The sequence below is a fragment of the Ammodytes marinus genome, assembly GCF_949987685.1.
Source record: "Ammodytes marinus genome assembly, chromosome: 13".
Classification (NCBI taxonomy): domain Eukaryota; kingdom Metazoa; phylum Chordata; class Actinopteri; order Uranoscopiformes; family Ammodytidae; genus Ammodytes; species Ammodytes marinus.
Genome location: NC_137217.1, coordinates 707,722 through 721,557, shown reverse-complemented (window position 1 = coordinate 721,557; position 13,836 = coordinate 707,722). Strand labels below are relative to the sequence as shown.

At 39.9% G+C, this 13,836-nt stretch overlaps 1 protein-coding gene across 2 annotated transcripts in view; it reads right to left on the bottom strand.

Moving 5' to 3' along the window:
* taf2 (TAF2 RNA polymerase II, TATA box binding protein (TBP)-associated factor) overlaps window positions 1-13,836 on the bottom strand; it is a 100,363-nt gene that overhangs the window by 34,122 nt on the left and 52,405 nt on the right. For both annotated transcript variants that reach the window (XM_080038774.1, XM_080038775.1), the window contains 5 exons: window positions 13,445-13,571; window positions 9,709-9,834; window positions 3,113-3,253; window positions 1,485-1,595; window positions 1,063-1,256 (listed from right to left, as the gene is read on the bottom strand). In XM_080038774.1, the coding sequence (XP_079894900.1) occupies window positions 1,063-1,256; window positions 1,485-1,595; window positions 3,113-3,253; window positions 9,709-9,834; window positions 13,445-13,571 (699 nt within the window). The remainder of the gene's footprint in view (window positions 1-1,062; window positions 1,257-1,484; window positions 1,596-3,112; window positions 3,254-9,708; window positions 9,835-13,444; window positions 13,572-13,836) is intronic.

The window sequence follows — 13,836 nt, the reverse complement described above, 5'->3', positions numbered from 1 at the left end:
GCCAAAAACTTCAAGTTTGGTCTCATCTGACTAGAGCACAAAATGTTTGCTGTGTCTTTTCTTCAGCTCCAAACCAAATAACTCCTTCCTCAATCACATTTGTGTTGCTACCTTCAAGCCAGGAATTTTGTAAAGGAGTGTGGCCAATAATTCACAATCAAACCAAAGAATAAAGTTTTTATCTAGCAACCAAACTCGAAACACTTGATATCCCGCTTCACAAATGCTTTCATTGTGCCAGTAGGGCTGTGCGATATGATACCGTGATAAATGTATAATACTGCTATACATTTTTATAAAAATAAATATGATAAAGTGTCATATCATGATATTAGGGCTGTAAATATACACCCACTCACGATTTGTATCACAATGTTGTGTTTGTTTTTAAATAAATAATCCCAGATGAACTGTGGGAGGAAGGGCTGTCCAGTGTACAGACATGTTCTATCAATTCTAGACATAGATGAATCCAATTTAAAGTCCTACACAGGCTTTACTAATCTAAAACTAAACTTAGCAAGACCTTTGACTCTGTTTCTCCCAAGTGTGACAGATGTGGAACTGCTGAAGGCTCATTATCGCACTTCTTTTGGGACTGACCGGTATTATAAAAGTTCTGGTGTGATATATTTGATTGTTTTTCATAGCAATGTAAAAATGCAGCCAGAATGTAAGTTGGCAATATTTGGTTACTCTGACAGGACAAAGGACAGGACAAATATTTTTAGATGGTTGCTGTATTGCCAGCATCAGGACCATTAGTATACAAATCTGACTGATTAATTTTTGCAGAGGACTGGACTTCAGCACAAAATTTGTTGAGTTTTCAACTAAAGAAGAAGATGAGAAAGAAAAATAATACTGGCAAAAACAAGAGGGTCGTAGCAGCCTTGCTGCTCAGCCCTAATTAGTGGTCACTTGTTGTTGGAGAAAAAACATGGTTGACAGGATAATGTCAACCAACAATCGATACACAAACATTTTGAATTACTTTGTTGTGTGAAACTGGGAGAAGAGCCGTCATGTGAAACATATTGTATATAGTCAAGCACTCCTAACCTGACAGTGATGGTATTTCTGAAGCTCGGCAGCAGTTTCTCCATGTTGAGAAATCGTGTGATCTCCTCCAAGATGAGACGGACGTCGGCATTTAAATTGTCCACTGTCCTCACCTCATTGTTGATGCTGATGGCTGGGGTCAGAGAGTTGGTCAGAGCTTTAATCAGATCTGCACGGTAGAAGTTATCGGAAAACTGAAGAGATACAAGATGGAGGGGGGGAAGAGAAAAGTAAACTCAAAAAGTGTACTGTTGCCATTTGCAAAATAATAGCCATTGAAGGTCTATTACTCCAAAATAAGCTTTAACCATCATGCCAATCAATCACCTGAAAATGAAAAATGCTGTATATTTGATCATTTTGGCCAGTCATGTTATTAAATAATTATCATGTTACAGAAGTGTGTAAATGTGATTCCTTACTTTGTTTTTTCTGTTGTCGTTATACTTGATGAGATCGAGGATGAAGTTGAGGACATCTTTAGGACAGAGGTTCTGGACATCTCTGAGTAACGCCATGGCAACAGGCATTGTCTGACATGACAAAAATAAAAATAAAAACAGTCATCATGACACAATATAGCTACTAAAAAAAGAGAAACACAATTTCATAGCTTCATTTTCCAACAAGCTTAATTGAGAAATGTTCCTCACGGTGTCCACAGAACAGCATCTGCGAGCGGAAACGCTTCATCGCACGCGCACCAAAAGAGGGCCAGGCTCGTGCTCAACACTCGATCATAGCCCAGTGAGAAATACTCCTTGCGCTAAAGCTTTTCCTTTCACAGAAGTTGTTCTATGCACTTGTGCGCGTGTGGTTTTTATGTCTGCAAGTTTTTAGACTAATTAAACACCACACAAGGATTTTCAATTGAAAATAAAGTAAAGAGATGTCAGAAACTGATTGGAAAAAAAAAAGTCTGCCACCAAGTCAGCACAGAGTGCATTACATATAAAAACATAGCCATGACCCCCTCCTCTACCCATGCACAAACAGAGCATACCATTGCAGATTGCACTATAAATGTTGTTAAAATCTCTCTGTAGGGTAGACCAGGGGCAATTGTAACACTTTTTGGTTTTGGTGTCATTACTCAAAAACATCTTGAACAATTTGGATAATTTCTTCTATGTAAGTAATGTGTTCTAGGCTACTTGTTAAAATACATTTTATTTATTTTACAACCAATGTAAGAGTATAGGCCTACAGTAAAAGTTTGTTTGTTACCCATTCACAAGCAATAATTTTAAGATAAATTAATATACCGTGATACTGTTACAGTCTATGCTTTAAATGTTACCTTGATTTACATTTAAGACCATACCATACTACCCTTGCCCTGCTTTTATCATTAAAAAACATATCTGAACAAAAAGATGGGATTTTTTTGCATGCAGTCAGAACTAGGGATGGGCATAATTAATCGATCAATCGATCATTGCTCGTTAAGAATATTGTCGATCATGTGAAATTGCCGATCATATAGCCGTTGTGTTGCGCAGTGTGAGTCCGGCAGCACAGCAATGAGTTTCACTAAGTGGCAGCACCAAAGACTGTATGGGCAGCAATTAAACATCCTACCAGCAAGGGGAGATACTTAACATCTTAGGAGGCGCATATGTGTTTAAACTTTAAAGGTATCGTAGCATTGGCTCCTTGTTGGCTCATAGCCTCGGGCTTTAACCAGCGCTGCATTTTATTATTATTTTATTTTAAAAAGTTGCCTTGTCTTAATAGATTGTTGTTTGCCTAGAAGATCTTGGAATAAATTTGTAATTGAGTAAAAACCTCATGTATACAGTCTATGGTAAAAACGCTGTATTTTGGATGTTCTGTTGGCATTTTTAATATGTAAAAAAAGATAACGATTACTCGATAATTGCTTGTTAATTTTCCCGATGATCTATCAATTGAATTTCTTAAAATGCCCATCCCTAGTCAGAACATAGACCAGGATTTCTTTCTAAAGTCTGTTGAGAATAAGTGTTTGCAGTTAGAACTAGTGCATTTTCCTAAGTATGCCTAAGTGTTTTGTGTTTGTTTGCTGTACCTTTTGCAGGAAGTAACTCTGGAAGCTGATGAAGTTGTTGGTCTTGACGATGTTGGGGCAGCTCTTACAGCAGAACATTCGGGTAAACAAGGACTTCATAGCTGGCGGGCCCTGCCATGTGCTCACCATGGAATTGGCTATCTGCAATGTTTATACCACATATAAGAGACAAACATCTTTATACTTCTATAGTTTTAAGTTCCGTTTTGTTCAAGTCAAAAAATGTGGAATGCAACTTTTGTTAGCAGTCAACTTTCTGTTGTCATCACAGGCACATAATAGCACAATTAAATATTTAAGATTAAGATTAAGCAAAGTCTGTGGAATGTAAAATATACAGAGTGTAATCAGCGCTCTCAAAACTATGGTAGTAACATGAGAAATACTGCAAGGCTTACACGTAGATACTGTTGAAACATGTACAACAATGTCCTTTCTGCCAATTATAATTTTTATGATGAGAAATGAACTATAAAGTAAAAGCCGACTGGACACAAGCACAGAACACGAGATTTCCAACAGGATAATGTAGGGCAAAGGCTCACTGACACAGGATGTTGTCATTGGGTAAAGTAAACAAGATGGACATGCACACTGGAATGTTTTTGCATATTGTAATGGTGAATGGTGCAGGTTATGGATATGGTACGATAGCAATAGCTGCGGTTAGCATGAAGACTCGGTAGGCAACTTGTGGGATTCTCCTAACGGTACTTTTATTACACATTGACCATTTCAAGACAGGTCTCTACGGCACTATATCTATTAAGCATACATGCGTTCAGGAACATAGTCCGAGATTCCTGCCTACACCAACTCATTACAAAATAAAGAATATAAGGGAGACTTCCCTCATAGACTGCATAGTTACTTTTAGCAGAGCGGAGAAGCACATGTACTTCTTCTTCATGGTCAACATTACATTCCACAACAAACAAAGGGAGGCGCCACCTAGTGGCGCTACAGTTATAAAACCGACTGTTACAATATGTATGCGCAGGCACTTTTTATGTACCCCCTGCAATTTTCGGCCCCAGGCTATTCCTTCCTGCCACCCACATTTTTTACTGACATAAAGAAAGTAAAAGCCATGTCCACCAATGTAGCCAAGTCCATTTGCGGGCATAGGCCAACTCTGTGTTGGTGTGTGGTGTGTGTGTGTGTGTGTGTGTGTGTGTGTGTGTGTGTGTGTGTGTGTGTGTGTGTGTCAGCCAGCCAGCCAGCCATTTCAACCCCCTCAGTTTAGCATGTTGTGAAAATATTGGTTCAGGTGGAACCCAGATGGCATAGACCAAATTCAGAGAATAGAGAATTTCCTTAAGCCACAGACTAGGATTCAGGCAACTGAGATTCAGTGCAGGCTTAAACTGGTGGTTGGCCTTGCTGGCTGGGAAGTTACAGTATATGTTGTTCTCAAATATTCCTTTTCCACCAACGCGAGCCAGATTCCAGCTCCTGGCTGGTGCTAGAGCCGGTTCGCAGCTAGTTCCATATGGAAGATTTTATTAGACTTTATTATCTGTGAAAGCAAAACAGTTTTGTAAAAGCACAGACTACAATTGACAAGTGTGAACCAAGATTCACACGTATTTCACTATCCACAAACCTGTAATTTTTTACTTGCAAATATGTAGAACTTACTCTGAAAATACAAAGTCATATTTACGCATTTACGGATGTGAAAAAGGGTTTGCATATTTGTGAATTGCCTCCTGTGAGTTTGTGAGCCACATTACATTTTTACATAATGTTGTCCAACTTCTACCACCGAGATATTTAGAATAAGCCTTACAAAGGTGAAGTGCAATAATTTGTGTGTGTGTAATTGTGTTTTGTAAAGTTACATCCACACAAATAAAAAGTGATTTGCAAATATGTAGAATTTAGGCTGTAAATGTGTATTTTAATTTTGCATAATAAAAAAAGTTTTAAAAATGCAAATAGTTTCACCACAAAAAAAGACATGTCAACTCATATTTACGCATTTACGGAACCATTTCTACACGTGAAACTGGCTCTGCATATTTGTGGATCGCTTCCTGTGTGCTTACGTAATATTGTCTAATTTGTGCCGCAGAGATCTGTAGAATTTATTTCTGTACTTAAGGTGCAGTTAGACAGGTCCACCAGCAGATGGCGCTTGACCGGCGCAGCCTTTATGTACTATTTAAGGGCGAAGCACATGGCCCTCTTGACCAATTAAAAGAGCTTGTTTGGGTGTGCCACCTCATTGGTTCATTTGGACGCCTGTCACTGCGCACAGAGTATGGGGTAAAAAATCTCTTCACTCAAGATCAGGCTTGAGATCGTCCGACGGCGTTCCTCGTGAATGAGCAGCTGGCTGCAGACTACAGGAGCTGAGTACCAGTGATAAGTAAGGTATGATGATATTCTGACCCACCATTATGCTATAAAATACAGTAGTTTGTGCGCTGGTCACCTGCGTGGGTAATCAGCATTTCTTGCTAGGCTAGCTAGAAATGCTAGCCTAGCATTTCTAGCTAGCTAGCATGTTACACTACAGCAATATAAATTGAGTCCTACGCCGTCATTTATGGCACACCGACTGCGACATACATAGCATCTCCCTTTCGTGTAATATTTCAATTGTAGTACTACAGTTAACAACTATTTAGAATATAATTCAAATGTAGGCTATACATGTGTGGGACAATTAGCTCTAAAAAAAACAACACGTTTTACTAATAGGTTTATATGTGTGCTGGTCACCTGTATTTAGTAACTAATGTTAAAGGGTCAAAGTGACAGTATTGTGAGCTTGGTGTAGTTAAAGAATTGCAGTAAAATTGCCAAAGCATTGTGAGATTGTGAGCAGGTGAGTTTCATGACTATGTACCTAAAGGGAGATTATCATGGAACAAACACCATGGTTAGCATCACCTTCTTACTTTTTATATTATCCATAGTATCAAATCTTCATCTGGAAAGTAACAACATCTGTCAAAGAGACGTCCTACTAGCCGGGGTTTTTCCTGCATAGAGAAATTTTCGGCGCCCCCCAAAGCGGATTTATCCAGCGCCAAAGGAAAATCAGGAGCGCCAAAATGATAAAGATTGAGAATAAATATATAGCTATTTAAAACCTCTCCAAATTCAGACCAATTTAAGTCATCCTTTTGAGGGGCTGGGAAATAACTTGAATTTCATTTTCGATTACTATTACGGCTTCCCTCAATCATGAAAACAAAATAATCGTAATTAAACTATCATTGTTCCGCACGCCAGGGCATGCAGGCTTTTAAATGCAGTGAACCCTTTCAGCCGTGCGCTCGCCCGGCCCTTCCCTCACCTGATAGTTTAACTATCAGCTGGTCCAGATAGTATGAGGGAGATGTTGCGCATTGCCGGGTGTTTTGAAAAACTTCTAGATGACGAGAAGTGTTGTCTGAAAACAAGCGAGTCACATGACCGAGAGAGAGAGAGATCCCTAATGCACCTCTAAATATCCCGACCAATTTGTTTATTCACTTTAAGTCGAATCATAGTGGTCCATGACCAAGCAATCAATGAATAAAAAACACAGGAAGTTTAAAGCTCCTTGACTCCTGCCACCACAACTGTCAACACTGTATAATGCAACTGCCTATCCAGCCAGCTCCTTGAGACATAAATAAATCATGCCCTTACATTTAATGCTAGCAAAAGACTTGCCCTATCAACACCATTTACAACGGCTTATTTTTATTTTGACATTTATTTTATTCAAAATATGTTTCACTTATTTAGCCTATTTCTATTCTCCCTGTCTTCCGTTCAATTAGGCCTTTGTTTAAAGTCCAAAGTCATGGTGTTATTAGAAAAAAACCTTGTTAAAAGTAAAATAAATGCATAATGTTCTTAAATCAATGATTAACTGTCTTTAATAATCGTGATAACACAATGTGATTACTCAAAATAATCATGATTATGATTTTTTCATAATCGAGCAGCCCTACCTTCTTGCAATTTCCATGGTTTACACTGTGTGCACAATTATTAGGCAAGTGAGGATTTTGGCCATATCATAATTTTTATGCACATTTCCCAACTTCAAGTTGTATAAACCTAAGTGCTTATTGGATTTAAGCATACCAGGTGATGTGTATTTGTGTAATGAGTTAAGGTGTGGCCTAAGGAGATCAACACTCTATATCAAGGTGTGCATAATTATTAGGCAGTTTCTCTTTCTAAGGCAAAATGGGCCCAAAAAGAGATTTAACGGACTCTGAACAGTCAAAAATTGTAAAACGTCTTTCAGAGGAATGCAGCACTCTTGAAATTGCTAAGATATTGGGGCGTGACCACAGAACCATCAAACGTTTTGTTGCAAATAGCCAACAAGGTCGCAAGAAACGTATTGAGAAAAAAAGACAAATTAACTGCCAAAGATTTGAGAAGAATCAAACGTGAAGCTACCAGGAACCCATTATCCTCCAGTTCTGCCATATTCCAGAACTGCAACCTACCCGGAGTGCTCAGAAGTATAAGGTGTTCAGTGCTTAGAGACATTGCCAAGGTAAGGAAGGCTGAAACCCGACCACCACTGAACAAAACACACAAGTTGAAACGTCAAGACTGGGCCAAGAAATATCTGAAGACAGATTTTTCAAAGGTTTTATGGACTGATGAGATGAGAGTGACACTTGATGGACCAGATGGATGGGCCCGTGGCTGGATCAGTAACAGACACAGAGCTCCACTTCGACTCAGACGCCAGCAAGGTGGAGGTGGGATACTGGTATGGGCTGGTATTATTTTTTTTTAAAGATATTTTTTGGCATTTTTATGCTTTATTGACAGTGCAGAGAGACAGAGGTGAAATGGGGCAGAGAGGGGAGTGACATGCAGAGAACGACCGCGGGTGGGAATCGAACCCGGGTCTGCTGCTGGGCCCGGCCCGGGAGGGGGACGCCTTACCAACTGAGCTTAAGGCGCCCCCAGGGCTGGTATTACTAAAGATGAGCTAGTTGGACCTTTTCGGGTTGAAGATGGCCTCAAAATCAACACCCAAACCTACTGCCAGTTTCTAGAAGATACTTTCTTCAAGCAGTGGTACAGAAAAAAGTCTGCATCTTTCAAGAAGACCATGATTTTTATGCAGGACAATGCTCCATCACATGCATCAAAGTACTCAATTGCATGGCTAGCCAGTAAAGGCCTTAAGGATGAAAAAATAATGACATGGCCCCCTTGACTTAAACCCTATTGAGAACCTGTGGGCCCTGCTTAAACGGGATATTTACAGTGAAGGAAATCAGTACACCTCACGGAACAGTGTCTGGGAGGCTGTGGTTGCTGCTGCACAAAAAGTTGATCGTCAACATATCAAGAAACTGACAGACTCCATGAATGGAAGGCTTGTGACATTTATTGAAAAGAAGGGTGGCTATATTGGTCACTGATTTTTTTGTTTGTCGACATGTCGGAAATTTGTATTTGTAAATTTTGAGTTGTTTTATTATTCTCACTTTAACAGATGAAAATAAACAAATAAATAAAAAAGTGAGATGGGAACATTTTTGTTTTTTTATTTAGTTGCATAATAATTCTGCATACTAATAGTTGCCTAATAATTGTGCACATATATATATTCTCGTAAGAAAGACAAAACCTCACTTTTACTTTCGTAAACATTCAGGTTTAGGTTCATTAACATTTTGGATTGACCGAGAGCACTGTAGTTGTTCAATAATAAAATTAATCCTCAAAAATACAACTTGCCTAATAATTGTGCACACAGTGTATAACTTTGGGCAGGACCAAAACATGTGGTGGTGATCTGCGCCTCCGTCCCCACAGTTTCTCCGAACATGTAGGAAGATTCATTGGTCAAAGTGTGTTTGCAGTTTAGGGGGAATGAAAAAAGTACCAGATTTTTCCAACAGAAATCACGCCATTGGGTAGATCAGTTAATCTCGTAAATCGAATCACACGGTTTCCCATTCATGGCTCTAGACAAACTTTTCACTAAAAGAAATGTATTAATCAATTAACCTGCATGCTGATGAATATTTGTCATATCAGAGTTTTGCAGCACCCTATCGTAAAAACCGACAGTGACATCGCTGTCACCATCATAAATGATAGGCAGGGGGAGGAGGCAATTTTATCATTTTATCTGTCTGTAGCCTTCTAGTTGGAATCACATTCAACTAGTTTTTTTTCCATCAGTGTGATCTGCGAATTTGAATTTTGGGAAAGGGATTTCCTCTTTCTCTATATTATAGGCATTGTTAAACTTGATAAGGATTTCATTCTCCTCCGTTGAGTGATTACTCTCGTTTAATCGTGGGGAGATGTCGGGAGCGGCTCAGCACGTCATGCATCGGCCCCTGCAGGTTTTCTGCTTATTACTTTCATTGTGAAACTTTAAGGTTTTAAGCTGTCTTGAGACTCTTTCTGTCTCTCCACGTTCTTTTTAATTTCTCCTCAATAATCAGCGATCGATCGTTTGATTTTTATACAGACGCACATGTATGCATGTACGTCGCACATGTATGCATGTACGTCACACATTTATCCACAGAGGATTTCCACAGAACCGCAAGGAGGGGACAGAGACAAAATACGCTTTTCAAACACACAGAGACACATACCTTGGCCAAACAGAAGCAGGCCTGCATGCGGACCTTGTAGAAACACTGTTCTTGCTCTAAGATGTCTGTCAGAGCCAGTCTGGAGGCAGGTGTTGGGAACTTTTCTAATGCTGAGATGGCCTCCTCCTAACAGAGAGACAAGGTACATGCTTAACTGGTGAACATCAAACTGAAAGCTAGGGATGGGGTTCAGAATCATTTGAATGTTCAAATCCAGAACAAACATCAAATCTGAATTCTTTCAGGTCCCATATCAAATCGTATTAGGATTACATTCCTGTAACTATAACCTTAAAATGAGATGCAGCAGAATATACAGAATGATAAATTAATTAAATTTTTCTGATTTTAACAATGGTTAGAGTAGAGTGGGTCGGGTCGGAGAGGCTCAGAGCGGGACAGCTCACTTTTAAGAATCTTGGTGGTGTTTCCACCGCCGACCCTACTCTTACTGGTAGGGCGGGGTTTAGGCTGGACTGCGATAGCCGCCGCCAGAATATGGGTCAAACTATCGGGCTGTGGAACAACTGTGGTCAAACTAGCGGTCTCTGGTTTTTGCTTGGTCAAACCAGCCACTTCTTTATATATTACCCCTGTGTTGTTGTGAGCGTAAACGCAGAGACGGCTCGGTGCAACTGATAGAGACAGTGAGCGAACAGCGCTGGCTGCGGCAGCTACGTGACATCGTAGCAGTGGGACACAGTGTAGCCAACTGATTCATTTAATGACGAGGAAAAACACCACACAATAAACAGTGCTGCGCTCACATTTTTGTCATAACACATAACACGCCATTTTCATAACACAAGACTCTCTTTACTCTTGCCGAGGTGACTACACACAGCGGAAATTATTCTTTCGACCAATAAACGGACAGCATGTGTAGCTCCGCCTTTTCGGCACCCTTTCAGGCGGCTGGTACCCCTACGGAGGAGTACCGAAATTAGGAGCAGCTTGGAGCGGTTAGGTGCGCTTATATCCGTACCCTACCCAACTTTTGGCAAATGGAATGCCAAAATACCCGGACCGAACCGCTCCGACCCGCTCTACTCGGTGGAAACGAGGTGTAGAGCCTTTTAACCGGCTCTGCATTAGGTTTGTTTGGTGTGGTGTGGGAGAACTCGGCCGTACGCGTGTTCTGTGGTGCCAATAATCAATGTCCGATACAAACTTCTCTTTGAGTGCTGTGACCCATTTATTTGTGTTGTCGGTGCATTCTCACCGTAGCACATATTCCAGTTTCATTCAGGTAAGGTATAGTTCAGTAACTTCCATCATTTTAGTACAGATCAAACAAGTATGGTGACACGCTACAAAACTGTTTGCTCTTCCCAAAGTACACACACCTGGCCGTGCCAGGTGATTACCTTTATGCCTTTTTTAGAGCCCAAAGCTCCACCCAGTGGTCAAAACACCGAACTACAGGTCACAAAATAAAACAAACAAAAGAGTGGCATAATGGCTCCAACACGAGGCATTAGAGACAGATAAAGGAATGTTTTATCGTTGGGACTTAAAAGAATCCAGGGGCCTCTACGGATTCTCTTTTTGCAAAGGAAATTTCCTTTCCAAATGAGATGAACCAGAGGTACTTGGAGGAAAGGTGGTTCAAATTCTAAAAATGCCTCAATGCAACCTTTAACCCTCCTTTAGCATAGGTTACTCCTGACCAACTTTTACGAAAGTAAAGAAGATAGTTGTATGCCATAATCCTTTACGGCGGCAATATTTAAAGCAACAGGCCACCGACGGAGTTTACCTACTCTACGCAAATACTAACGAGAGACGCGGTAAAACATAAGAGAAGAGAAGAGAAGAGAGGAGAGGAAGATTTAACTTGACTAAAACAGAATTACCCTCCCCCCTAAAAAGATAATAATGAACTCATAAAAGACCAACATCATAATAGACCTAGTTATTTTCATAGTCCATAACTTAACCATAAGTAGGCTAAATACAATGCCAACTTCACATTGAATGAAGACTACTGGGGGCAGTTCAATTCAACATCAACATAAGTGTAACCTCTTTTTTTGTGAATTCAGATTCAAGTGACCTTAAATATTCCCCTTGGCCAAGTCCGATCTAAGTGATTCTCACTCTGTTGGCGACAACCTGATTAAAATCAATATGACAAGAACACATGGATCGACAGAGCGCTTGCTGTAGTCCATTTTCGGAAAATGGTGTAGTTTCGCGCTACAGACATACAGTGGCTTGCAAAAGTATTCATACCCCTTGGAATTTTCCAGATTTTGTCACATTAAAACCGTACATTTATTTTATTGGGATTTCATGTGATAGACCAACACACAGTGGTGCATCATTGTGAAGTGGAATGAAAATGAAATATGGTTTTAATTTATTTTTAGAAATAAAAAAACTGAAAAGCGTGGCGTACATAAGTATTCAGCCCCCCTGAGTCAATACGTTGTAGAACCACCTATCGCCGCAATTACAGCTCCAAGTCTATTGGGGTATGTCTCCGCCAGCTTTGCCCATCTAGAGACTGATATTTTTGCCCATTTTTCTTTGCAAAATAGCTCAAGCTTCTTGAAAACTTGAAGTTTTTGGCCTGAATGCAAAATGCAATGTGTGTCGGAAACAAACACTACAAACCACCCTATACACACCATCCACGAGTGAAACATGGTGGTGGCAGCATCATGCTATGGGGATGCTTTTCTTCAGCAGGGAAGAGGGAAGCTGTTTAGAGTTGATGGGAAGATGGATGGAGCCAAATACAGGACAGAAAACCTGTTAGAGTCTCCAAAAGACTTGAGACTGGGGTGGAGGTTCACCTTCCAGAGGGACAACTAGCCTAAAAATACAGACAGATCTACTATGGAATGGTTTAGATCAAGCATAGTCGTGTTAGAATGGTCCAGTCAAAGTCCAGACCTAAATACAATTGAGAATATCTGGAAAGACTTGAAAATTGCTGTTCAAAGACGCTCTCCATCCAATCTGATGCTAAATCTGAAGCTCAAGCTATTTTTTAAAGACGAATGGGCAAAAATGTCAGTCTGTAGAAGGGCAAAGCTGGTGGAGACATACCCCAAATAGATTTGCAGCTGTAATTGCAGCGATAGGTGGTTCTACAAAGCATTGACTTAGGGGGCTGAATACTTTTGCACGCCACACTTTTCAGTTTTTTATTTATAAAAAAAATTTAAAACCATGTTTCATTTTCATTCCACTTTACAATTATGCGCCACTATGTGTTGGTCTATCACATAAAATCCCAATAAAATAAATGTACGTGTGTGGTTATAACGTGACTAAATGTTGAAAATTTCAAGGGGTATGAATACTTTTGCAAGGCACTGTACGTCAGCAATACTCGCCGTCGCGCAATGACGTCGGTTAGGAAAAGTGGAGTTGAATTAATTTTAAACAGTGCTGTCTTTTCCTATGTTCGAAAGGAAGCACCTTTTCATCTCTCATAGACCCGATGACGTTTTCCACAAAGGTTAAGTAAAGGAGGCTTAAAGTTTAGGAGATGTGACTATTCGTAGAGGCCCCAGGTATTTTTCTGACCAGGAACTGAATCCAAAATAAAACTTAGTTTCGAGCTTATATTACACATTATGTGATTTGCCTTAGGTGTTAACTGAACAGAATCTAGGGTAATGTGTTTCACATGGATGTATAAGACAACAAGTTGGTTTAATGATATACAAATGATCAAAAACAAAGGCCAGTGTGGAGAAATGCACTCTTTCCATGAACCCACCTGTGCAACTACATCCCTCTCATAGCGCAGCTGATATTGCCACATGAAGTCAGCTTGCTCAAACTCCACCTTCCTCAGAATGGACATGTCTGGGTCAATGCGGATCCACAGGAGAGGAGAGTCAGCACTGCAAAGGTGACAGGAGAAGAACACATTGAGCACAAGTACTACAGGTAGTGTACTGTATACATTAATGACAGAACGAGAAGTAAATCTCTAGATCAGTGATTCCCAACCCCCGGACTGATGCCGGTCTGTGCCTTGAATACAGAATAAAAAAAGAATTATAATTATAATTTATTTTTATTAAGTTCTTTTTTAAAGTTTTATTTTTTTAAGTTTTTATTCTTCAAACCTATTCCTTTAAAAAAAAATAGATCAAAATGTGTTTC